This window comes from Chelonia mydas, chromosome 15, assembly GCF_015237465.2.
Source record: "Chelonia mydas isolate rCheMyd1 chromosome 15, rCheMyd1.pri.v2, whole genome shotgun sequence".
NCBI classification, from domain to species: Eukaryota; Metazoa; Chordata; order Testudines; family Cheloniidae; genus Chelonia; species Chelonia mydas.
In genome coordinates this window covers 3,880,703-3,907,770 of record NC_057856.1, presented here as the reverse complement: position 1 = coordinate 3,907,770, position 27,068 = coordinate 3,880,703, and the positions used below count along the sequence as shown (strand labels likewise).

At 55.2% G+C, this 27,068-nt stretch overlaps 1 protein-coding gene across 1 annotated transcript in view; it reads right to left on the bottom strand.

Moving 5' to 3' along the window:
• Positions 1-7,022: 7,022 nt before the first annotated feature.
• Positions 7,023-27,068, bottom strand: part of LOC102937233 — a 35,459-nt gene continuing 15,413 nt past the window's right edge. The window contains exons 7-12 of the mRNA XM_037879000.2: positions 13,085-13,645; positions 11,153-11,441; positions 9,498-9,673; positions 8,980-9,230; positions 8,191-8,338; positions 7,023-7,430 (exon numbers count right to left, since the gene is read on the bottom strand). Of these exons, the coding sequence (XP_037734928.1) occupies positions 7,284-7,430; positions 8,191-8,338; positions 8,980-9,230; positions 9,498-9,673; positions 11,153-11,441; positions 13,085-13,645 (1,572 nt within the window). The 3' untranslated portion in view covers positions 7,023-7,283. The remainder of the gene's footprint in view (positions 7,431-8,190; positions 8,339-8,979; positions 9,231-9,497; positions 9,674-11,152; positions 11,442-13,084; positions 13,646-27,068) is intronic.

The window sequence follows — 27,068 nt, the reverse complement described above, 5'->3', positions numbered from 1 at the left end:
CCCTCGCCCCCCCGCTCCTGCGCCGCGGGGAAACGAAACTGGGAAGCGATGGGGGAAGGGACCCGGACCCATGGGGATTCCGCTGGGGAAGCGAACCCAGCCCCTGGCGGTCACAGGGGGGCCAGGGACCCGGACCCGGCATTGGGCCAGGGCCATACACTGAGCCCTTTGGGGTGTGATCCGGGTCTGGATCCAGATGTAGGGGCTGGATGCATCTCGACTTCAGAAAATAAAATAACTCGGGGACTCAAATTGTGCTCCCCTTGGCCCCCATGCACCCCCAGCTCGCAGCCACTGGGGCTCTCCGGGTGTCAGCAGGAGGAGTTGGCTCAATGTTTAATCAACCATAACGATGTTATAAATACTAACAGGGGAAAAGACCTGGGGGTGTTTTGTTTTAACGCCGTGGCGCATTAACCTGTGGAATTCCCTGCCACAAGACAGCAGTGAGCTGGCAGCACAGCCAGGGTCAGGAGGGGCTCAGACAGTTCCAGGGATGATGTGGGGAGCCGTGTGGGTCAGGAAGCAGAGCAGGTTAGGAGGCAGTGTAGGGAGCAGTGAGCCAGGGAGCAGTGCGTGAGCCATGGGGTGGTGTGGGTCAGGGAGGGCGTGTGCCGGGGGCCGTGTGGGGAGCAGTGTGGGTCAGGGAGCAGTGTGAGGAGTAGCGTGGGTCAGGGAGTGGTGCTGCAGCACTGGCCTGGATGGGGCAGCGGTGGGGGGTCTGGGGCTGAGGGGGGGATGGGCTGAACTGATGGGGCTACTGGGGACAGGATGAGTTGCTGGGCAGGGGGCAGGCAATGTGGGGTGAGAGCTCCTGCAGCAGGGCCAGACTCACCTGCCCCGATAAACACTAGCTGTCACCCACACACTGGGACTGTGAGTGCTACACCCCAAAGACAGACTGACAAACACAACATCCTGGGGGTGTAATCTCCTGAGGTTTTGGGGTGGCTCAGGCTGGCTGTGCTGGGAGCAACAGGGAGAATTGCTTAAAGCAGGGTTTGAAAAGGTCTCCCGGGAGGACGCTCCTGGAGAGCCCCAAGATGCTTTGGGCAGGGGAGCGGGGAAGGGACAGGAGGTGTTTGTAGCCGGGAGGGTCTGTTTAGCTGCAGAACCGAGCCTGGTCAAGCAAGGTGGCCTGGAGGGAGAGAGACAGGCTGCAAGGCTCAGAACCAGAGCCATGTGGTGCGCTAGAAAGACCCCGGGCAGTCCTGAAGGACTCTGACCCCAGCCCAGACAACGCTCCGGAGTGGTGAGGAAAGTGGGGCAGGAAACTGTGCAGAGGGTTCATTATTTGCTGTTTTTTATTAGCTGTCCGCCTTTCTCAGGAGCTCAGCGGTGGTTCCCAATCCTGTGCAAAATAGCATGTGCTCTGAAGAGCTCACCAGAGCACCCACACCGCTGGAGTTCTGGGAGGGGGGGGGTGTTAGCTACCAAGGAGTCTGGGGGGGGGGGGGTCAGCACTGGTCCCAGAGGATGGGAAGTTGGAGCAGAGGGGCACAGCTGTCAGGAAGGGGTGCTGGACAGAAGATCTGCGCCCCGAGAGTGTGCCTGCAGAGGCCAAGCAGGGGCAGCGCCCGGTCCCTGGTGGCGTAAAGCACATGGACCCAGGGGTTGGATCAGCTGCGAGCAGTGTGGTGAGCGGCCCAGAGGAAGTGATCCTTCCACTGGATCTGTGACAGCAGGGGAAGTCCCCGGCTGGAAGTTCCCTGTCTCAGTACTGATTGGGGGTCTGCCCATCTCTCACTCAGGGGTGTGCAGGGTGCTGATGGGTGGGCACCCCAATGGCTGCTGCACTCGGACCCTGTTCTAACTCTTCACAGATGCAAATCTCACCCCTGCCATGAGGGGGCTGATGCGGGGCAGGGTGGTTCTGCTGCCGCCTTTAATCTCAATCTAACGGATTCAGCACCAGATTCTCCAGCTAATCCCTCATTTTGCCTTGAACTGGTTGTCACTGTACCCTGTTTTCCCAGATGGCAGCGTACGAATAAGCTGCTTTCTAGCAAATACTATATTTCTCCCAGGAACTGTAGCACCCCCAGCCACCATCTTCATGCTCAATGCACTGCACCATAGCTCGCTTTCACCCAAACCAAGGTAAGGTGTGTCCAGCAGAGACAGAGAAGTCTTAATGTCCCTGCACAAGGCACTGGTAACACCTCACTGGGAATACCATGAGCAGGTCTGGTCACCCATGGTCAAGGAAGATGAATTCCAACTGGACCAGGTGCTGAAGGGTTACTAGGATAGGCAGGGAACACAGGGCCTAGCTTCCAAGAGAAGACTGGAGTGCTTGGCTTGTTTAGTCACATAAGAAAGCGGAGCAGGGCTCTGACTGCTCTGTGTAGATACACTGGGGGGTGCACCCCAGGGAGGGAGAGGAGCTAGAGAAGCTGCAGGACAAAGCTGGCACAGGAACAAATGGGGATTAACAGGCCATGGGTAAACGGAGACTGGAAATTCCAAGTAGGTTTCTAACCATCAGAGGAGTGTGGTTCTGGAACAGCCTCCCATCAGGAACACTGCTGGGTGGGGATGCAAAGAGAGAGCTGAGGTGGTGGAAGTGATGAGCCAGGAGGAGGGGCTTGGGATTGGGAAGGATCTAAGCAGGGCAAACTGGTGTTTGGAGGCCAGGGAGGCTGCAGTCATCGAGCTGCGAGAAGACGAGAGCCTGGATGAGTTAGCGATGGATAGACCGGAAAGGTGGCTCTTAGAGATTAATGCCACCCTGTTTACGTGACACTGAAAGCACACAGGTGCAATACTGTCACACGAGACAGTGAGGTCCTCTATGGCATTGCCTGGGCATGACACCACTTGGGGCATGGAGGCGCCACACCAGGGCAAGGACACCAAGGGCTCTGGGGCCCAAATTCATCTCTGCTTCACACTGGTTTCTGCGGGCTGGGTGCAGGGCACAGGGCTCCCCCTGGCTGCACAGAGCCTGCTGGAGGGGCTTGGCAAGCACGAGGTGGCTCCATCCTGCCCTCCACAGGGGGTAGTGCTGCCCAAAGGCAGGGCACTGCTGGCAGTGAAGGATTGTGGCAGGGCTGCCCACCCCCAGGGGAATTTAAAGCAGCTCCCAAAGACAGACAGAGATGGAAATGTGACCTGCCCTCCCTAGGGTGAATGCCGCTGCCAAAGCAGAGGGACCAGGCTGGCACAGGGAGGTACAGTTGGTAGTTCCCTGTGCCAGGATTGTGCCGGACTTTCCTCCTCCCATCCTCACTGTTTCTTCTGGTCCAGAGGGCGGCGTCCAGCCACCCCAGTGGGCATCTCTGCAAGCTGGACCTAAGGACAATTGCAGTATCATTTCCCTCCCTTAGTCAGTAACTAGGAGCAAGGGCACTGGCCTCTTCAGCTGACTGGCACCCTGCCACTCTGTTGGTTACTACCAGTCAGTAAGGGGCAGGAGTAGAGAGCAGCTGGCTGGTTGTTAAAGAGATGGCGGGGTCCTCATTACAGCTGGGCCGGTTCCCCAGCAGAGAAGACCTGGGCACCACAGGGCCATGGCACTCGCTGCCACAATCCAAAGCCCTCAGTCACCATGGAGAGAGAAGGGCTCAGGGAGGCGTCCCAGAGGAGCACCCATTTGGCTGGCTGTCTCCTTGCCACCCCCACAGCCCACTTTTCAGAGAGAACGGCTCTGCCCCCCATTACCCTGCTTTGACGGCAGGAGGAACAGGGGCTCCTCTGGCCCTTGAAGCATGGCTGTCTCCTCCCAGGTGTTGGAGAACTTGTGTCATTTGCAATGAACGGGCCTTAAAATCAACCAAAACGGGAGCCAAAGCAGGGTCTGGCAGGCAGAGCGAGACCTGCGCGCCCCTCTGAGCCAGGCGGTGGCTCTGCACACAGTCACACACGGCAGCCAGCAGCCTCTTGGGAGGGAGGTCTCTATTGAAAAGTACCGGTGCAGCAAGCAAAGACTCACCGGTGCAGCACCTCCTGCTGGTTATCCTGAGAATTAGCTCAATTCCATCCTCCCGAGTGCCCTCTGCCGGCCGATGTCTCGCTTGCCTCAGTGCCCCGTGTCCCTCCTGGACCCCAGTGCCCCTTACCCTGGGGTTCTGCCCTCTACAGTACCCCTGCTCTAGGTCTCCCCTCCCAGGGGAACCCCCAACCCTCTCACCCATCTTGTCTAAGTGACTACTGCCAGTTGTCATCTGGCCCCCACTCACTGGGGCAGACTGCAGTGTAATGGCCACTCATCATTGGCAATGGGGTGGGACCTGCTGCCTTTGCCTATCCCGGGGCTGCACCTCTGCAACCCCAGTACCTTTTGTAGGCCTTTAACAAGGCCTACAGCCTGGGGGTTTACCAGGCTGGAGCTCCTCAGCTCCCTTTGCCCTTCCTCAGCACTGCTCAACCTCAGGTACCCTTCTCTCTCCAGAGCTAGAGAGAGACTGACCCAACTCCTCCCTGAGCCCTTATAACAGGGCCAGGTGTGGCCTGACTGGGGCATGGCCCCCACTGTGGCTGCTTCCCCAGCCAGCCTAGCCCTTTCTCTAGGAGCGGGGTAGCTGCCTCACTACAACCGGACATGGAAATCATGTCATAGCCTGGACAAGCTCAGTGCCACGCAGACTAGTGTCAAAGGGGTTAGACGTGGTTTGCCAAAGGGCTCATAGCAGGTTATGCATAAAGCTGCCTTTTGGAGAGAAGCTAAATGAGACGTGCTAAAGGGAATTGGGTATGGTTTACAAGGCTGTGCCCTCGCGCCTGTCACCCGCACAGCACCGCCCTGGGGTCTGGATGTGGTGTTACAGGGCTTTTTTTCAGTCTAGCGCTCCCTGGGGTCATTCTGGTGCCACAGCACTCTGTCGTGTCTGGCCTAGCCCTCCAGCCAGGTCACTGCTCAGCCCAGTTCCCTTCCAGGTTGGCAGGAAAGTCCCAATAGGAAACCCTAAAGTCCAGTGGCTTTTGATTCCAGTCCTCAATCTCCATCTGGGGCCTGCCCTACTTGGCCTCTTCTCCTTCTGATGCCCATACCTTCCCACTGCCCTGGGGAGTGATGGAGCACCTGGGCCCACCCTCTCCTCTGGCTTCCAGCCCAGGGCCCCATTTAGGCGCCAAGGACTGTTCCTTCCATCCTGCCACCATTTTCCCTGGGCCGCTCCCACCTTCTGCCCAGCTTGTTGACATCTGGCCCCAGGCCTCTGGATGCTGCTCTCCCCACCTGGGATCTGTGGTTCCTCACCACTTCTCTGGCAGCGACAGCCATCCCTATCCGCGGCTCCCAGCCTAGCTTGCAGCACCTGGGCTGCGATGAATAACTCCCTTAGCTCCTGCCTGCGACTAGTCAGTCCTTCCCTTCTCCGAGCAGGAGCTTCCCCTCAGCCCTGCCGCGGAGCCGGCCTCTTTGGCTTTGGACAGCCAGACCAACTCGCCTTAAAGCAGCGGGTCCCTCCCTGGCCTTTTCCCTGGTGGTTCCCATTATGACTTAGGTTGGCTGCAAGGCTTTTGCCAGCTCCCTCCAGCTGAACGCCCTTGCCAAGTAGCCTTCCCCTCTGTAGGGCTCCGCAGAGCAGCCTTCTCCTGCCAGCGCCTGCTTGCCGTGAGGGTGGGACGAGGCAGCCTTCATGCTGCTCCCCGGCTCCCAACGCCTTCCCGCTTGGCTGGGTGAGAGGGGAGCCTTGCCCTAGCTTCTCTGCCAGGTTCCTTCCCCAAGCATCATTCATTCCCAGGACCCTTACGGCTCGATATGTATCTCTACTGGACCCTTCCGAACCCTTAAAGAGCCATGCCAGGTGGTGGACAGCCCCATCACAGCCTAGGTGGCCCATAGACAGGTTAACTGGACACACAGTTAAAGTATGTTTGATTGTCACAGAGGAATTAATCACATCAACGGAAAGGACAGTATCACGTGGGATTATGCAGTCATAAAATTGCAGGGACAAGAAATGTTCACTGCACCCTTAGACAGACAGCTAGGAAATCCCAGACCTTGAGGGGCAGGTCTGCTCTGGCCAGTGCAGGGCTTCATTTGTAAGGAAAGAGGTGTTGGGGATCAAGCAATTATTTTACTTCCATAACTGATGCGGCAAGTCCAGAGGGGCCGGGGCTCTGCACTGCCAAGCCAGAGGGGCCGGGGCTCTGAACTGCCAGGCCCAGCGGTGCTGGGACCCTGAACTGCCAGGCCCAGAGGGGCCAGGGCTCTGCACTGCCAAGCCCAGAGGTGCCAGTGCTCTGAATGTCCAGGCCCAGCGGTGCCGGGCTCTGAACGGCCAGGCCCAGCGGTGCCGGGCTCTGAACGGCCAGGCCCAGAGGTGCCGGGCTCTGAACGGCCAGGCCCAGAGGTGCCCAAGGCTCTGAACTGCCAGGCCCAGAGCTGCCAGGGCTACGAACTGCCAGGCCCAGAGGTGCCCAAGGCTCTGAACTGCCAAGCCCAAAGGTGCCGTTACCCTGAACTGCCCAGCCCAGAGGTGCCGGGGCTCTGAACTGCCCGGCCCGGAGGTGCCGGGACTCTGAACTGCCCGGCCCAGAGGTGCCGGGGCTCTGAACTGCCCGGCCCAGAGGTGCCGGGGCTCTGAACTGCCCGGCCCAGAGGTGCCCAAGGCTCTGAACTGCCCGGCCCAGAGGTGCCCAAGGCTCTGAACTGCCCAGCCCAGAGGTGCCCAAGGCTCTGAACGGCCAGGCCCAGAGGTGCCCAAGGCTCTGAACGGCCAGGCCCAGTGGTGCTAGGGCTCTGAACGGCCAGGCCCAGAGTTGCCGGGGCTCTGAACGACCAGGCCCAGAGTTGCCCAAGGCTCTGAACTGCCCAGCCCAGAGGTGCTGGGGGTCAGCCCTGACAAGCCCCGGCACAAATTAAGCACTGGGCAAATGACCATTAAGAAGGGCATTGTGGCTTCCCATGTTCAATACTCTTGGGGGTTCCGGGTAAATGTGCTGAATTACAGGTAAAAAGATGCTCAGCTTCGTTCCCAGAGGTGCCTGACATCGGGAAGACAAGCTGAGCTCTTGCCAGATCATACACCATCATCACCCGGCTTTTCCACATAAAAAGAGCACGTCCCTGCTTTCCCATCAAGTGACCTTTATTTCTGATTAAGAGAACAATAAAAATACAAGAAAGGAGAGAGAGCAGGGAGGGGGAAGGGAGCTGGGGGAGCACAGAGCACAAGCCGATTGGTCCCGTCCCGTCAGAGCTAGTCCTCAACCGGCCCCCAGGGGCCATTTTCTGAAAGGAGGAAGTTGCAGAGCAGGGAGAGACCCCTCCAGTAATGCCTGCCCTGCCCCAGGGAGGGCTCCTGACAGGGTTGGGGGCTGAGAGGCAGCTGTCAGAGGAGCGTGCAGTAGGATTCCTCCTCTGCAGCATGGCTACCATTTGCAAACATCTGGTTCTCAGTGATGGGGTATTCTTTGTCCGTAGTCCGAGACTGCAGATCAAAATCATCTCCTTCAGCTGCTCTCCACGTCTGCTGCAACTGAAATAGGGAAACACAGAGTTGGCGGGTTACTGCTTTCCAGACAAATTGCCCTTAGCTGGGAGCTCCGGGAGCAGCCAGGTCCCTGTGGCTGCCACCATGGACCCTTGTAATACGGGCACAATTAAGGATTTGCACGATTGTTTTCTCAAGGAAGAATTAATCTTGACATTTCAGATGTCCCCTCCTGACCACACCACAAGGCTGCTCCACCCAAGCCCGAGCCCCCAGCCCTACCAGTCTAGGTCACATCAAGCACTCACTACTGTGTGAGCTGGGAAAGGAGGGAGATGGGGGCACAAGTGAACCCCGGCGACCATAGTGCATGGTGCAGTTGAATTGCTGGGAAGACCCAGGAGAGTCTGAAGTGAGGGGCCCCTGGCCTCCCCCAGCCAACGGGGCTTGTCTGGGAGGAGTCAAGGGAAGGAGCCCAGCGCAGTTCTATGCACACTGCTTTGTGTGACTCAGTAGGGCAGAGCAAAGTCCCCATAACAGAGCAGCAGACACACCGACAGCCCCAGAGTCGGACAGACGGGCAGGTCAGCGACTGCTGGCCACAGAGGCATCAAATGCAATTGCTGTCTCTCTCTTGCAGGGAGGGGGCATTCCTCCTGGCCGGGCCAGCCGTGCTGCGGTAGGGAGCCGGAGCAAGGCGCTGGGCTACCCTACCCCCTCCAGTGCACGGGAGGGGATGCCCAATGGGCTGGGCTGTTTTACCCTTAGACACAATATGAGCCACTGCAGGAAATCCCGCCCTCACCGGCACATTCCAGGGCTGAACTGCAGATCCATTGCGCTTCCAGCAGCATTTCTGGGCACAGCAGCGCTCAGCCTCCTCTGCAACCAGGTCCCAGCGGCTCCCGTGCCCCACGATCCCCGTTGGATCTGCCGGGTCCAGGATGATGGGCCTGAAATTCAGGGAGACACAAAGAGTCACGGTGCAGATTCCAGCCGGGCAGAGACAGGGGTGCTGCAGTCCAGCTGGACATAACCCTGCTGCCTGACCCCTCCGGCTCTGTCCTGCTAAGCTCCCGTCTGGTCTTCCTAGGACACAGTGCGGCTAGTTAATGGCTGCCGCCACCTGGCCAGACGTCACAGACCTTCTTCATTTGCTTTAGCTGCTCTCTGCTCGCTGTCAGCCCTTGCCTAGCCCTGAGCTCTAAGGCCTGGCTCTCTCCGTTCTCTCAGACCCCGGGTGTCTCTCGGACCCCACCCACCTGGGCAGAATGAAGACTGAGTCCTTCCTATTCCCTCCTTCACCAGTTCCACTTCCCCAGCGTCTCCCACACATTGTGTGTTAATAATTATTGCCACTGCCTAGGGTATCTTGGCCATTCAGAGCATTAAAGCCCTGCCCCACTTGACGCTGGGGCTTCTCTCGTTCTCCTTGCCCCCAGGGTGCTGTGTCTGGGTCATCAGCAGTGAGTTTCACACACAAAGGGAGCTCCCTGCCCCCAGCTGTGCATGGGGGATCACAGGCAGGTCCCCATTGCCACGGGGACAGGGAGCCGGGATGCACACACAAGGGTGCGGTGGTGTTTGCAGGCACCTGGATTTATAGAGCTGAGACTTCAGGTACCATTCCAGGGTTTCATTCTCAAAGCCGTAGTTGATGGTCCAATAGACACAGAGCTGGGCATGCTGCCGGATCAGCTCCAGCACCGTCCGGAAGCCCTCGGCCATGTTGAAGGCTGGACCCCTGCCCCCTCTCTCCCAGGCATAGACACACAGGAGCTCCAGCGCGTACTGGGGGGGCAGGGACTCTTTCCACCCCAGCTTCTTTTTGTGGGGAAGGACATACTGGGGTGGACAAAAGGAACAGAGGTGAGACCGACAGGCAACAAACCCTCATTCACGCCTAATTCATGCCCCGAAATCCACTCAGAAAAGGTGGGAAGGTCTGGGAGACAGGGGGAGAGACAGAGCTGGAGCAGGGGGAGCTCCTGACAGCAGGGCTCTCTCCGGGGTACTTTGGTGTCTGCTGGGCCTCCAGCTGCATATTCCCAGCATGACTCTGTCCCCCGAGAGCTGCAGGGGGGCTGTGGGGAGCCAGTGCGGCTGCTGTACCTGTTTGTACCAGTGTTTCACCAGGCGGATCAGACTCTTCAGTTTGGTGGGGAGAGCCATGACGAAATTCCTCTGCAGCTCGGTGAAGCAGGGGGAGAACTCGCTCCCTTCGGGATTGCTCTCTGTCAGCCTGAGGTACACCGCGGGGTCGGGTTTATAGCCTCTGTACAGCTGGCCTGGCAGAGAACGAACACAGGCGTGTAGGCCATGGGTAGCTAAACACTGTACGTACCCAAGTGCTGTGGGTGGCATGGCCACTCCCCACCCCGCTCCCTGTGCCCACTACTCCGAGTGGGGCCTGGGGTTGCAATCACAGACCCAGTGCTCATTGGCTCCTGACCTTTCCCTGCGAGTTTCTCTTCCCCTTCCCATAGGAACTACTTTGCGTGGCAGAAGGATACACTTCATTCTGCTCACTCCCACCTCAGATTGTTTTTTTCAAGATTTTTGAAAAGAAAGGGAAAGTAAAGGGGCCAGACTCCATCCTGGCAGAGGCAGATCCTCACTGTGGGCCCCTGCCAGGTGCGTCCTTGGCCTGCCTGCTCAGCCTGGCTGGGGCGTGGCCCAGCACATCACCCTTGGCTGGCACAGCTGCGGCGGGCCCAGAGAATTCATGCAGCTTGTGATGATTGTTTCTGGAGGCCCCTCAGGCCTGTTGGGAGATCAGAGCAGTCCTGAGGTGATGAGTGGCTCTCGTGGGGTGGGGGGCGAGATGGGCAGGTGGACTGGAGGGCACTGTCACCAGAAAGCAGCCGGATGTGGCAGCGGGACCGAGGAGAGTTGGGCTGGGAGTGCTAGTCATTAGCTGGGTCCAGATTGTAATCCTGGTCCTCCCCCGGCCATGCATTGCCCCTCACACTTGGCCCCTAGTTCCCACTGAGCTGAGGGAGTGCTTGAAGCTTTGAGTTGCCTGCTGCATGTGTCTCCACTCTCTCTGAAAGTCCTGGGAGTCATTCAGGTAAGGCTCTTCCCTGAGGCCAAATGCTGCTTGCTTGCTCCTGAATGGTTAAATTTAAACAGTGACTAACAATCCCCCCGCCCCCCCCCCCCCCTCGCTATTAGCTGGTGCCTCTATTCTGAATCACAGGTGGGCAGGACAAGCGAGAGGAAGAGAAGCAGTTTAGGGGAGGTACAGGAAACACACTCCCTGGATGGTGCTTTCTTTTGATGAGGGCTAGTGCACAAGGAGGAGGTCAGGTGTGCGTAGGGTATGCATGTGTGATGGCCACCTTCTTGACCTGGGATTGAACTGGGGTCCTGCAGACCTACAAGCATGGTACGAAGTGAGCTAAAGCTAAAACGTACAGCAACCGACTCCTCTGCTCTGCGGAGCGGATACAGAGGGGAAGCCGTAACCACACTGACCAGTGGGTGAGGCACATCCGTGCACTTAAACATCCACGTGAATTTACACCTGCAAAGCTAGACACGTGAGATACATTTGCAAACCATAGTGGGGAAGTTTGGCCATGAGATTCCCCTTAAAATCTCCTGGTATCACCTGCTTACAACCCAGCACACCCCAGAGAACATGGAGCCATCGCTATCTCGAAAGAAGCAAGAGCTCTGGCAATGCGCCGTGGGAATCGAGAGAGACTAGACAGTCATTGAGAAACACGGCCCCTGCCCTGGGAGTCCAAAAGAGTGCATCTTACCTAGGGCGTCGAAAGCCGGCAGCACATCAAAATCAATATGCTCCCCCATGGTATTAGATGTTAGGGTAAAAGTGAGCACACGGGGGTTCTCCCACTTTGTTTTCTTAATGCTCAGCACTAGGTGTTTTCCCAGGGACCCTCTGCATTCCTCCAGCCTTGTCTGGATTTCAGTAATGATTTTTTTCCGTTCTGCTTTCAGGGACCGGAAATCTGTAATCTTGCTGACAAACACAACGAGGTCCACATCGGAGACGTCTTTCAGGGCCGTGCCCTTCCCTGACGAGCCGGCCTGGAGGAGAAAGCAAGAGACAGAGAGAGAGAGGTCCCACTGAGTCCTTCCGCAGAGAGCTCAGCTGTGGCCCACCCACCTGGAGGAGCTGCTTCCAGGGCCACCCTGGAGACATCCCCTGTGGGACATCCCACCGCTCACTCACGAGTGGGATCAGGGCCGAGCTGATGTGGTTTTGGCCGGTGGCTGTGGCAAACTGAGTCCTAGCCTTGGGACTGAGCATCGGCGGAGCAGGGAAAAGGAGCTTCCTCAAGAGTTAGGGCTGATTCTGGTCTCAGTCACAGGGGTTTTACACCGTGGACCTCAGCCGCGTTCCTCCCATAGATTCAGGCCCTTAGTCAATTCTTCATTTGACTTCAGCCGGCCACTCACATGAGTAACTGCTCCCCAATGGGAGTTAAAGTGGTCTGGGAGGGAAAATCTGATAAAGGACGAGGCCTGGGTGATCTAGCATTGGTGGGGCTGGAGGCCCAGTGTTGGTACCAGTCGTTATTTAAGGGCCCAGGCCAGGGATTCCGGGGAGGGGTCCCCAGTGGGAGAAGAACCATTTTAGCCTGGAAGAGGGCTGGCAAAAATGAGTTATTTTTGTTTGGACCCCTACATGTCTCTGGAAGGGGCCAACCCTCACTGGGGCTCGGCCGAAGGTTAATCCGACCTCACTTGTTAAAAGCATTGAGGAGACCATGTGCAAGCACCGCAGAGGGGTGGCAGGCGCAGCAGTGTGCCCAGCTGGGAGGGGGCTCAGGGGTGATCTAAATACACCCACCCTGCCCCCAGCTTTATAACGGGTCACTAGTGTTGTTAACTGCCCTTACACTAGCGGGTCGCATGCTGCATTGCTCACGTGGCCTGAGCTGCGTGTTTCCAACTTCTTCAGTGCACGCAGCTCTGCAAGTTTTCAAAAAGAATTTGACAAAGAGATTCTCTGGATGTGATGTATTGCTGGGCCCTGGGGCCTCCCACCCTGGTTGGGGGCTGGCCAGACTGATGGCAAGGGGCCCAGCTGGGGTATGTGGGATCAAAAGAAACAGCTGGGGGGGAGGGGCTGGAGTGGGGGCAAGAGCCCAGCTGAGACTAACAATCACCCTAAAAGTGACTCTGCTCCCCTCCCCCAGGCTGGGAGGCCACTGCCTTACCCCATAGCCAGAGTGACCAAACAGTGATTTTGGTGCAAATCCGGGTTTTCCAGTTTTCGCCAGGGCCATTCTCCACCCTTGACTCTGGCATCATCCCCTGCCTGATGCACTGCAGCCCCAAATGCCAGACCCCGAGCCCCATGTCCCAGGGGGCCATCGGTTGGGGGGTCTCGCTAAGGGAAGGGCCATTCGGCAGATATTTTGCCTGCCCTCTGGCTCTCCCCAGACACAGCCCTGCACAAATACTGACAGTGACTGTCTGTCCCCCATTTCCCCACACTGGGGTCCTGCACCTAGGAACTAGCCCCACCTCCCCGCTCGCTCGCCCCTTCCTCAGACACAGGCAGAGGGGTCCCCGACCCTGCGCCCTGATTTACAACAGCATCACCCTAGCTGTGTGCAGATCACCATTGAGTACATTCACCTCCTGGACTGTTCCCCCTCCCCTTCCCACTCCCCCCAATACCTGGAGAGGCAGGGTCTGTGCACCCCATCTCCATCACTCACCTTAACCACCTTCAGCACCCGCATGGTAGAGCCAGAGTTTCTGAAGCAGTTTTGGGTCAGAAACAGGAAGATTGTGTGAATGGCTGTGCTGATCTGCATCTTGAAAACTTGGTTGGGCTGCAGGTCGTTGGTGATGAATGTATCGAGTTCCTCAGCTGGCACCTGGTAGAGCCCCATGCTCTGGTTGAGCTCCATGAGGAGGCGAACAACAGGGGCTGCCGAGGACGGGACTAGCCTGTGTGTGCCCCTGGCAGAGAGGGACCGTCTCTTGCTCCTTCTGACTGCAACAGGCCCTGGGCAGGGAGGGGAACAGCAGATGCAGAGGGTTGGTTGCTGCATAGAGGCCTCGCCTCCTTTCACTTCCTCAGCTCTCTGATCAGTTTCGTTTCTCCCAGGCTGCTGCCTGCCCAGGAATGCTTTGGAGACTGCCCTATGCCCTGCTTCCTGGTTGTAAACTGGAATCTCTGGCTGCCTTCCCAGAACTGCTCTTGTGCTGGGCTCAGCTGTCCTGTCTGCTGCTCGGCATGCGTAGCCCTGGCAGGGTGAACGCGCAGATCCAGGTTACCGCGTCTCAGTGATTTCAGATCACATGTTTTCACTTCGCAAGTTGCAGATGGTTCCAGGCCAGCTGGATTCTGACAGTCCTTCCCTGTTTTTCCACCTCCTGCATCATCACCAGTAATCCAGTGTCCGCAGGCCAAACTCTGTCCTCTCCTCGTCCTGCATTCCCCTCCCAGGGCTTGCGCAGGAGTCACCGACTGGCCCTGGAACCGGAATTTAGCAAATCAGCCTGTTGCTGGTGCATAAGGAGGAGAGTGATCATACGTCCCGTTTTGGCCAGGACAGTCCCTTTTTTAAGCCCTGTCCTGACCCGCCTGACTTTTTTGGCAGAAGTGGACCTTTGGCCTATTTGCTCTTGCCAACTTGATCAGTCTGTTGGTGACACTGGGGCATGGCCACTAGGTAACTCGAGGGGATGGAAGACCACGAGTGTCGATGAAGCCCCCTCGCACTAGGCCCAGGTGTCCTTGGCCCCCCCTCCCACCTGGAGGCACTCGCAGCAGCTCTGCGTACTAGGCTCAAGTGTCCTTGCCCCCCCCCCCTCCCCCGCTTGGAGGCACACACCGCAGTTATGCTGAGGATCTGCAACAATATGCTGCAGAGTCAGACTGCCTGAAACTAAGCAAGGCCAAACAGGGCAGATATGGAAGAACAATGCTGAATAAAGCAGCTTTATGTATAGTTTAACAAATGATACAGAGAACCAGGGAACTAGCTGGGAACTGGATTGGCTGGCTATATGGATACTTGGGGCAGCTTGCGATTGGATAAGTATGCTGGGAAAAAGGATGTATAAAAGCCTGTGTAACTTCCTGCTCTGTGTGCAGGATTTGAGATTCTATTCTCCCTGTACCTTTTTGCAGTTGAAAATAAACTTTTCTGCTCCTCCACCCCGTTGTGATTATTGGGTGTAGCACACCGGGTAACAAACCACTCAAGCTGTTGTTCAGCCTCTTGGCACTGGGTGCCGGCAACAGCTTTTGGTGTCCCTGGGTGGGCTCGAGGCTGCAATTTAGCCTTGCCCAGACCCCTCCTGGAGGTCGAGGATTGCGGCGAGAACCAACACCCAGTGCGCACCGGTGAGTTCACCGGGGCCTCGGAGGAGATGCGATTTGATTGACCCCGGAGGGCACAACGGTGCAATGCACTCATATAGTGGAGAAGCAGTTGTGGTGGATGACGGTGAAGAACCGGTCCCTTGGATGAGGTAGGAACCTTTTGAAATCCGGATTGTATGCTCTGTTGGAACCTGGGAACGCCCAGAGTTACCCTCTAGGTATGGGACAGGGACAGAGCTCAGGGGTTAGGGCACGGTGTACGCCCCTAGAGTGCATTCTAGCAAACTGGAAGGTATTTGATGCGGATCCGATGACTAAGAGCCAATTAAAACGATTCTGTACAGTTGACTGGCCTCAATATCAACTAGAGGACCAGGAGTGGTGGCCACCAGGAGGGTCAATTAATTACAACACGATCCTTCAGTTACTCCTGTTCTGTCAGAGAACAAGGAAATGGAATGAACATATGTATGCGCATTTGTTTCTGACTTTATGTACTCGACCAGATATTTTACAGCACTGTAATCTGACTCCGACCGGTGTCCCCTTCGGCCCCTACACCCACACCTTGTAAGTCCCCAATGGTTGGCCTATACCCCTTAATCACCGAAACTAAAGTCGCCCGGTCCGGATCGGACAGGCGTCCGGCCACGACTGTGCAGGTTTATACTCATGTGCCCTTTAATCCAGTGGATTTGGCTGCTTTCAAAGCACAGGCAGGAGAGTTTTCCACCAACCCAAGCAGGTTTATATCAGTCTTTGAGGGGTGCCTCAGTAGTCACAAGCCGGACTGGGATGATTGTAACATCCTCCTGCGAACCCTATTGTCTGAGGTTGAAAGACAACAGGTTGTGTCCAAGGCAAGGGAGGAGGTGCAGAGACGGTACGACCGGGATCATATTAATGTCCCTGACCCGGAAGCACAAGTCCCCCGAGCAGACCCCAGGTGGGATCCAAATGATCATGGGGATATGACCCGCCTTACCTCCTATAAGGAGTTGGTTTTGCATGGACTCCGTCACTCGGCTGTCCGACATAATAATTGGGCAAAGCCATATGAAGTAATGCAGGATTTAAAAGAAAGCCCAGGGGCCTTTCTACAGCGTATTCGGGACACCATTCGACAGAACACTAATGCAGACCCCGATGATCAGGCAACTGAGTCAATTATTAAGGGAATTTTTACGAGCAGAGCAGCCCCTTATATTAAGAGAAAGTTACAAAAAAAGAAGGATTTAATGGGCATGACCATGGCACAAATCTTAGAGACTGCAAACCGAGCTTATAGTCTGAGAGAGACAGAAAAGGAGAGAAAGCAAGTGAGATTGATGGTAACAGCGCTACAGGCCGGCACTAAGAGAAGTGGCCGGGGAGGAAGGGGCCGTGGACGCGACCGTCTGGGCCCGCAGGAGAGACGACTGGGTTGCAACCAGTGTGCCCTGTGTCGACAGGAGGGACACTGGAAACATGAGTGCCCAAAGAGGAAAGAAAAGTGGGGTGCCCCTATGATGGCGATGGCGGAGCAGGAATAGGGGTATCAGGGGAGACGGACCACCCTACCCCCGGAACCCCGAGTAAAGATGCGGGTGGGAAGCTCAGTGAGTTTGTGTGTGTGTGTTTTTTGGAAAAAAAAGCGGGGTGGGTGAGAAAACCTGTATTTGTGCTGGAAATGTCCCACCTTGATTTTCATGCACGTTGTAAGGAGAGTGGTCACTTTGGATAGGCTATTACCAGCAGGAGAGTGAGTTTGTGTGTGTGGTTTTTGGAGGGGGGTGAGGGGGTGAGAGAACCTGGATTTGTGCAGGAAATGGCTCACCTTGATTATCATACACATTGTGAAGAGAGTGGTCACTTTGGATGGGCTATTACCAGCAGGAGAGTGAGTTTGTGGGGGGGGGGGGGGGCGGAGGGTGAGAAAACCTGGATTTGTGCTGGAAATGGCCCAACTTGATGATCACTTTAGATAAGCTATTACCAGCAGGAGGGTGGGGTGGGAGGAGGTTTTGTTTCATGGTCTCTGTGTGTATATAATGTCTTCTGCAGCTTCCACAGTATGCATCCGATGAAGTGAGCTGTAGCTCACGAAAGCTCATGCTCAAATAAATTGGTTAGTCTCTAAGGTGCCACAAGTGAAAGAAAGGAAGCTATATGTCAAGTTCCTACCCCAAGTAACCGTAAGCGGCTCAGGGCATTTCTGGGTATGGCAGGCTTTTGCAGGATATGGATCCCAGAGTTTGGACTGTGGGCTAAACCCCTGTACAACTGTGTAAAAGGAGCAAATCATGACCCCTTCTATTGGACCCCAGAGGCTGACAGGGCATTTAAAATCCTGAAAAGAAAATTGATGGAAGCCCCGGCTCTGGGCCTGCCGGATCCCTCTAAGCCGTTTCAGTTGTATGTACATGAACGAAGGGGGGTGGCCCTAGGAGTGCTTACACAGCTGTTAGGAGCATGGAGACGTCCCGTGGCTTATTTTTCTAAGCAATTGGATCAGGTTGCAAAGGGTTGGCCGACATGTTTACAGGCGGTCGCAGCTACTGCCCTAGTGCTTAAGGAAGCCGAGAAGCTAACATTGGGAGGGATTATGCAAATCTATACTCCCCATATGGTCCGAGCCTTATTGAATGCAAAGGGAGGGCTTTGGCTCACCCAGGCTCGGATTGCTCGGTATCAGACTGAGCTGTTAGAGAACTGTGAAGTCACCCTACAGCCTTGCCCCTCCCTTAACCCAGCCACTCTCTTGCCAGAAACAGAGGAACAGAAACATGACTGTTTAGAGATCATAGATGCCCAGTACTCCAGCCGTCCGGATTTAAAGGATGTGCCCCTCCCAAATGCAAATTATGAGTGGTACACTGATGGTAGCAGTACTGTAATAGATGGGCAAAGGAGGGCGGGTTATGCTGTTGTGACCCTCCATGACACTGTGGAAGCTGAAGGTTTGCCTGCTGGGACCTCTGCCCAGCTTGCCGAACTAATAGCCCTGACCCGTGCACTTGAACTGTCAAAAGGAAAGCGGGTCAACATTTTTACTGATTCAAAGTATGCTTTTGGGGTGCTGCATGCTCATGCTGGCCTATGGAAGCAAAGGGGAATGCTGACAGCCCAAGGCTCCCCAGTCAAGTGCGGGCCCCAAATCCTCCGGCTCCTAGAAGCCGTACAACTTCCCTCGGAAGTGGCGGTGGTACACTGTAAAGCCCATCAAAGGGAGGATCAAGATGTGGCCGGAGGTAACGCCCGGGCAGATAGAGAGGCTAAGCATGCTGCCACCCTGTCATCCCCTCAGACTGAGAATGCCCATATGCATGCCCTTATCCCATCCGTAGGGGAGCTTCCAACCCCTCAGTACTCTGGGGAGGAGAGACAGCTAACTGACAAACTCGGTCTCCGGGAAAAGGAGGGATGGCTCCATTCCCCCGAAGGGAAGGTCCTCTTACCAAAGGGCCTAATCCGGCCAGTGCTGCAGAAACTACATCAAAGCACTCATGCTGGCAGGGAAGCACTTATCAACTAATGGGAAAATACTTTATCGCTTCCGGACTCCGACCCCTGGCTGCCCAGGTACAAGCGGACTGCTTAGTCTGCGAAAAGAATAACCTCCGACCGGGACATCCTGTGCCACCAGCTGCCCTAGAACCCACTCCGGGCCCCGGACAAGTGTGGCAAATAGACTTTACTGAGTTTCCCCAGACCCAAGTGTTCAAATATCTCCTTGTTATAGTGGATCGGTTCAGCGGATGGCCAGAAGCCTTCCCATGCCGTAACTGCACTGCCAGAACAGTGGCCCTCAAGTTTGTGAAGGAGATCATTCCTCGCTTTGGACTCCCCCTGTGGATGGAATCTGACAACGGGACACACTTCACGTCAAAAATCATTCAAAGCATCTCACATGCCTTACAGATCCCCTGGAAACTCCATACGCCCTGGAGACCGCAAGCCAGTGGGGTAGTGGAGAGTACCAATCAGACCCTTAAACGGCATCTCTCAAAAGTCTGCCAAGAAGCCTCACTGCGATGGCCTGATGCTTTGCCCCTCGTCCTACTCCATATCCACGTTCTCCCAAAGGGTAGATTAGGGCTCAGTCCCTTTGAAATTATGTTTGGAAGGGCATGGCCTATGAATGGCACCCCGGTTCTGTCAGGGGAATGGGAGTTGGGTAATGGTTTTTTGTCACAGTATATGTGTTCCCTGTCTGCTGTGCTCTTGTCTCTTCACAGGTATACCAAGGATTCCCAGCCTCTCCCCTTGGACACTCCCGTCCACTCCTTACAGCCTGGTGACTCTGTGCTTGTTCGCACCTGGAAAGACGAGCCTCTCCAGGAAAAGTGGAAAGGACCCTATATCGTCCTGCTGATCTCCCATACAGCGGCAAAGATGGAGGGACACAAGAACTGGATCCATCACTCTCGTCTGAAGGCAGCACCCGCCCCCTCGTCAGCAGAACAGTGGACCGTCCAACCTGCTGACTCCTCATCTAGTGACGATCTCGGGCTAAAGCTACTGTTTAAAAGACACAAATAGCGGGCACCTTAACGCTAAAATGGGCCCACCCAGGTACTGGAGACCCTGGGTTGGGAAGACTCTGGTGATAATTAATTGGATAACATTGTTATTCTCTGTATTGGTATTTCCAGACTGTGCATATCGGGAGCATAACTCCTTTGTTTCGCTTGCGCACCATGTTGCTAATTTAACAAACCAGACTGATTGCTGGGTATGTGCTCCGACTCCACTGTCCCCCCAAAACGGGAATGCCCCTTGACATGCTGCCCCGACCCTAGCAGAATTAGCCACCACCAAAGAGCAGGAAAGAACGGACTCGCCGTTCTGGAATAAGACCTCTTTACAGCAGGCCACCTATCAGGACCAGGAGTATTCAGTTGCAGTACTCACTGAGGGAGTGTTATGTTTTACCCGAAACCAATCTGATCACTATGGGCGTCCTGTGGGAAAAAGCTCCTGTGTTATTACACAGTGGGCTGATGGGTATTGGATAAAGACCAACAGGGGAGGCCAACAGTGTGGGTGTAATGGTTCCTCCCCTTTTAGGGAAACTCTTACAAATAATCTTACCACAAAAGAGGGGTTTGGAAATGTAACTTGCCGTCCAGTTAACATCTCCAATGTAGCAAGCCAATGGTGGGTTTGCAGTGGTCCCTATGGCGAGTGTAATTTGAACGGCACAATTAGAAATGCCCCCACTTGTACCCAATCAGGAGGATGGGATGCCCCCCTAGGGGCATATGAACTGTTTGGAAAAGCAGCCTTAAATACCCCAGGAATCCCCTTAAGAAACAGTCCTTACTGGGCCCTACAGGGTCACTATTTTGTCTGTGGCCGAAAGGCTTACAAGGTGCTGCCAGCCAGCTGGACAGGTAGCTGTTATATAGCTCATGAAGTTCCTCATCTGTCAATAACTGCCACACTGCCCAAAGGAAAGATTAGAAATGCCCGAGACACCTCTGTTGAGTCACGAGAAAAGACCCTGCGGCGACTGACTAAGGCATTGGAGGGCAATATGAAGAATCCCCTCACAACCAAGAAGCTTGTAGGGTGCTCTGTACTGGGAATAGCGCCACTGGTTTCCGGGCCAGCCATGGCATGCACAGGCCACTATACTGTAAGGCTGCAGATGGTACTTGAGAAGGTGGCCTTAGAGTTAGAGGACTCGGTTAGTGAGTTAGGGTCGGCAGTAAAAACATTAAATAAAGAGGTACAGCAGCTCAGGACGTTTTCCCTCCAAAACAGGCTGGCTTTGGACTATCTCTTGGCATCCCAAGGAGGGGTTTGTGCCCTTGTCGGGCCCCGATGTTGTGTATATGTAAATGATGGCAGTTATAAGATCTATGAAAAGGTGGTACAGGCTGAGGCCCATGCCCGAGCCGGAGCACAGGTTGCCTATACTGCCCCAGAGAACGATTGGTTGCAAACCTTGTTTTCAGGCTGGGGTTTGTCGTCTTGGCTTGGTGGTTTATTTAGCCTGCTATTGAAAGTTCTCTTTCCTGTATTGCTTGTATGACTGGTATTATGCTGTGCAGTATCATGTGTTAGGGCCCTTTTGCAGAAGTTAATAAGTCATTCTCTTCAGGGCTACCACAAAGTGCTTATGCAAAGTCCTATCGTAAAGAAATAAGTAGCCCAAGTGAGAAAACTCAGAGCCAAGGTTGTTGAGTGTTCTCAAAGGGGGGAGTTGTTGGGGACACTGGGGCATGGCCACTAGGTAACTCGAGGGGATGGAAGACCACGAGTGCCGATGAAGCCCCCTCGCACTAGGCCCAGGTGTCCTTGGCCCCCCCTCCCGCCTGGAGGCACTCGCAGCAGCTCTGCGTACTAGGCCCAAGTGTCCTTGGCCCCCCCGCCTGGAGGCACTCACAGCAGTTATACTGAGGATCTGCAACAATATGCTGCAGAGTCAGACTGCCTGAAACTAAGCAAGGCCAAACAGGGCAGATATGGAAGAACAATGCTGAATAAAGCAGCTGTATGTATAGTTTAACAAATGATACAGAGAACCAGGGAACTAGCTGGGAACTGGATTGGCTGGCTATATGGATACTTGGGGCAGCTTGCTATTGGATAAGTATGCTGGGGAAAAGGATGTATAAAAGCCTGTGTAACTTCCTGCTCTGTGTGCAGGATTTGAGATTTTATTCTCCCTGTACCTTTTTGCAGCTGCAAATAAACTTTTCTGCTCCTCCACCCCGTTGTGATTATTGGGTGTAGCACACCGGGTAACGAACCACTCAAGCTGTTGTTCAGCCTCTCAGCACTGGGTGCCGGCAACAAGTCGACAAGAGCAAATGGGACAAATGCCCACCTTTGTCAGAAAGTGGGGTACGGAGTGTCACAGAGTCCCCAGGCGATGCTCTGGAACTGCTCCCTACGAAGCCAGGCAGGACTCTGGGGAAGTCTCCTTTCTGTGAGCAGACTGTTTGCAGGACACACAGCTCACACAGCTTCCACCTTCCTGGGTCTGACCCCGGAGCATTCAGCATCCTCTGCCCCTCTGTGCGCTTCCCACAGCGAGTCCGCCCAGGTGGGGTCCTGGGGAAGCCAGAGGGTCCCGCCCCCCAACTTCGCAGTCAGACGTGACTCTTAGCCAGCCAGTAAAACAGGGGGTTTATTAGACAACAGGAACATGGTCTAAACCAGAGCTTGTAGGTACAGAGAACAGGACCCCTCAGCCGGGTCCATTTTGGGGGGCAGTGAGCCAGACAACCACGTCTGCACTTCACTCCACGTCCCCAGCCAGCCCCCAAACTGACTGACCCTCCAGCCCCACCTCCTCTGGGCTTTGTCCCTTTCCCAGGCCAGGAGGGCACTTGATTCCTTTGTTCTCCAACCCTTTAGCCAGGGGTGAAAGTAAGTTAGAGGACTTACCGCTACCCCGGAGTCCTGAGCAGGGGGGTGGCCGTAACCGGAAGCGGCAGGGCCTTAAATCCCCAGGCCCTTTAAATCTTGATTTAAAGGGCCAGGGCTCCAGCTGCAGTAGTGGCAGCTGGGAGCCTGGGGCCCTTTAAATCACCCCCGAGCTGCCACCTGCAGAGGTGGCTGGGAGCCCCGGGGCTCGGGGGCGATTTAAAGGGCCCAGGGCTCCAGCTGCCGCTACCGCAGCGGAGCCCTGGGCCCTTTAAATCACTGAAGAGCCCTGGGGGCTCCCGGCTGCCACCGCTACCCTTGGGCTCTGGGCTCTGGCAGAGTTTTAAAGGGCCTGGGGCTCCACTGTGGTAGCTGCTGCTGGAACCCCGAGCCCTTTAAATCCCCGCCTGGGCCCTGCTGCCCGAGCCCTTTAAATCCCTGCCGGAGCCCTGCTGCCTGAGCCCTGGGGTAGCGGCAGCCAGGCTCCATCGGGGATTTAAAGGGCCCCGGGGCTCCAGCCCCCGCTACTGCCCCGGCCCTTTAAATCCACTCTGGAGATCTGCAGGGCTCAAGCCTTATCCCACCACCTAGACACTTAAGAACTGCATAGGGGAAACTGAGGCACCCACACAATATTCAGAGAAAACATTAAGAACAGTCCCACTTTGTCACACGGGGAAACGTGCAGGGAGGGAGGGGGGCAAGCAGCAATGCCAGCCCCACGCAGGGGGGGCAGGCAAGGCTCGGGCAAGCAGCAACGCCAGCCCCAGCCTTTGGGAAATATGGTCACCCTATCTAGTATGTGCATCGCTGCTCGCCCAAACCCTGTGCAGCGGCAGTCTAAAAAGGGAACAGAATGTTGGGAATCATTAAGAAAGGAATAGATAATAAGACAGAAAATATCATATTGCCTCTATATATATATCTATGGTACGCCCACATCTTGAATACTGCGCGCAGATCTGGTTGCCCCATCTCAAACACGATATACTGGAATTGGAAAAGGTTCAGAAAAGGGCAACAAAAATCATTAGGGGTATGGAATGGCTGCTTTATGAGGAGAGATTAATAAGACTGGAACTTTTCAGCTTGGAAAAGAGACGACTAAGGGGGGATATGCTATAGGTCTATAAAATCATGACTGGTGTGGAGAAAGTAAATAAGGAAGTGTTATTTACTCCTTCTCATAACATAAGAACTAGGGGTCACCGAATGAAACTAATAGACAGCAGGTTTAAAACAAACAAAAGAAAGTATTTTTTCACACAGTGCACAGTCAACCTGTGGAACTCCTTGCCAGAGGATGTTGTGAAGGCCAAGACTATAAAAGGGTTTAAAAAAGAACTAGATAAATTCATGGAGGATAGGTCCATCCATTGGTATTAGCCAGGATTGGCAGGGATGGTGTCCCTAGCCACTGTTTGCCAGAAGCTGGGAATGGGTGACAGATCACTTGATGATTCCCTGTTCTGGGCACCTGGCACTGGCCACTGTCAGAAGACAGGATACTGGGCTGGATGGACCTTTGATCTGACCCAGTCTGGCCGCTCTTATGATCTTATGTTCATCTGCTTCACATTAATGGGGTATTCTTGGTCGATCTCCCCAGGCTGCTGGGTGTCCTTGAACCCCGCAATCTACTGTCTACTGTGGCTGAAACAGGGAAACGCAGCAGTTGGGGATCGCGCATACCCAGTGGAGGCAATTGTTCCATCTTAGCCCCAGGGCTCTAGGATCAGCCAGGCCCTCGGGCCACCACAAGCATGGGCCTGTGTCACAGGCACCGTGTTTGTTTCACCCGACACGTGGGACTGTCTGTAAAGAGAAGCACCCTTAACCTTGGGAGGTATCTGCAGTGTCCTGATGGCACTGCAAGGGCGCTGGGGCCAGCCCTCAATCCCACCCTGCCAGGATGGGTCACTCCAGGGAGCCCAGCTGGGGGGTGGGGAGATACAGGACATGCAGGGCAGAGGGCTCGGGAAACTGTGCTTGGAGAAGGTGGAGCAGGGACTCCCCCATGCCAGATAGCACAGGGAGAGCGAAGGGCCAAGCCCTGCCCAGAGGACAGGCGGGGGCTGCACAGGGGTTGCAGGGATGACTCCCCTGAGGTTACCCTGCCTGCACCGACTGCAATTTGCGTCTGGGGGTGAGAGAGAGAAGCCTTGCTGTGAGGGGAAGGGGCTCTCCGAGGCCTGGCCCATCTTGGTGCCCTTGTGCATGGAGCTGGGGGCTGGTCCAGGTTCTGCCGGAGCCCCTCCCACATGGACAGGGAGTCCTGCTCTTACCAGTGCAGGCCAGGGCTGGAGTGCGGATCCAGCGGGCTTCCGGCAGCATCGCTGGCCACAGCAGCGCGCCCATGCAACTAGGTCCTAGCTGCTCCCCTTCCCCACAATTCCCATCAGATCTGCCAGGTCCAGGATGAGGGGCTTGAAACTGAGAGAGACACCGAGTCCCGGTGCAGCCTCTACCGGGCAGAGGCAGGGACCCTGCAGCCTGGCCAGGCACCACGCTGCCCCCGCGCCCACAGGCTCTGTGCCGCTTAGCTCCTGTCTCACACTGACTTGGACCGGATCTGGCCAGCTGCACCAGCCAGGTGTCCCTCTCCTCCCGGCTGCCAAGTGCATATGTGGCTCTCGCTGCTCTCCAGGGGCCCCTCGCCGACAGGGCCCCAGGGTGGGATCAAGCCCAGTGCTATGGGAGCCTTGTGGGGAGGTGCTGCCTCCCATCGTGACCCGCTGAGCCCCAGTAGCTTAGGGCAGCGCTGAGCCCTGCCTTGCAGCGGTGCTGCACTGGTACTCAATTCCCACCCTGCATCCCCACCCCTGCACCACCCCCTCCCTGCCCCCGACCCATCTGTCAGCGCCCTCCCAGCTCCACCTCAATCACCCCCCAGTATCTCCCCCTCCAGAGCAGTGCAGAGCAGCTGGAGTGTCTGGGGAATCAGAGCCAGGATCAATAGGTTAATGTACAAATAAATGGGAACATGCGGCAGGGGCTGGCATTTCCCAGCTCTTGGGTTCTCAGCTCGGCTACCATAATTAACACCTTTCTGGATGCAGGACTCCAGATGTGGCCTCACCAGTGCCGAATAGAGGGGAATAATCACTTCCCTTGGTTTGCTGGCAGCGCTCCTACTAAAGCAGCCCAATAGGCCGTTAGCCTTCTTGGCAACAAGGGCACGCTGCTGACTCATATCCAGCTTCTCCTCCACTGTAATCCCCAGGTAATGGGCCATTAGGGAAAACAATAGGCTTTAGGAAAAGCTTATCTTTCCCCCCACCCCCGAGCCTTCCTGAGAATGCTTACTCTGACTCTGCAAGGGCATGTGACCAGACCACATGTCTCTGGACTCCATTTTAGCTGCCTGTATTTTTCCACAAGCTGGGCTGGGAACTGGTTTTGGAACAAGGGGTTACCGCCATATGCTAATGCTATATAAGGGAGTGACATCATCTGTTGTTCTTCACTCCCCGACAACTGAATACCTAAGAAAAGCTCCAAAAGAAAAGGACTTGGAACAGGTGTAACCCTTCTGCCCGTCAGAGTTGGCAGCAACAAGGGCCAGGTTCAGTATCTAGGGGATCCATTCCAATAACACAACGCAAAACCGGCTCGAGCCCCCACCCAGTGACCTGGGACAAATACATACCACCCCCGCTGGGCGCCTCCAAGAGGCAATACTTCCCCTCTCGCAAGCACATAGTCTGAGTGTAACAAAAAGCCTTTTAACAACAGAGAGAAACAATGTGGCATTATGTTGGGGAAACACCACCAACAGGATTCATAACACAACCCAGGAGCAAAAACCCACCCCAAGCAAATTGGGGCCTGTCCTTTCCCTTTAGTTCGTGAGTCCAGCAACCCCAAATCACCCAAAGCCCCAAAAGTCCAACAACCCAAAAGTCTCTGTCCCTGGTCAGGGCAGCCCCAGAGTTCAAAAGTTTATCTGCAGAGTTTTATCTCCCAACCTGGGTGGAGATTGGGGGGGGAAGGTGTTAAGGGGCCCCACCTCTCCATGGGGCTCCGCTCTGCCAGCCACCCTATAGGCTGCTCTAGGCATCCCGCAAACTGCTCTGCTCCACCAGCCGCTCTGCTTCCCATCCCGCAAACTGCTCCACCATATATCTTCAGGCTCCCCCCCTACTCAACACAACACTCAGTGATTTCAGCTCTTAGTAAGTTTAGCTCTTTTGTGATTTCAGCTTGTAGTAGTGCTGGTACACTATTAGACCAAAGTGAATTCAGCTCAGACAGCCTGTAACTAGACTCCTAATAGAATCAAAATTAGCTCTGATATGCCACAGTGGAGACAGAAGGAAGTGCAATTAACATGTAAGGCCCTCACCCGGGGGGGGGGGGGCATACCTCCAAGCATTAATACCTGGCCCCAACCTCTCTCAAGTCACTGAGTTTTGGAACCCATGTCCCTTGCCTAGCGAGTGCTACTCAGTTGATGGCGAGTCCCTCCATCATAACAAAAGGCCAAGTGCAGTTCCACTGTCCTTGATTCCCATAATCAGGGTAATAACAATTTATTCTTCCTACCCCAATAACAGAGACACTGGGGATCCCACAGCAGCCAAAGTGACCATTTGGGCACCTATGGCCTCATGCTAGGCGGGGTGGGTGTGCCTATGCAAATGAGATCAGCCCCTGAAGTTCTTTTCCACAACTTGCCACACCTCACCACCAGATGTCAGGGTGGAGCTCATCCTGACTCTGCTTACACAGGGGTGGGGAGCCCAAGCTGCAAAGCAAGAGCGGCTTGTGCCCTGAGAATCTGCGAGCCTGCGTGTATCATCAGTCAGGGTGAGAGACTGTTAATTCAAATCCTATCCTTCTAGTATGTTAAGATTAGTTTGGGTTTTTGTTTATTTACTAGGTAATCTGCTTTGATCTGTTTGCTATCACTTATAGTCACTTCAAATCTATCTTTTGTAGTTAATAAACTTGGTGGGTTTTTTTTTTTTTGCTTTATCTAAAACCAGTGTGCCTTTGACTGAAGA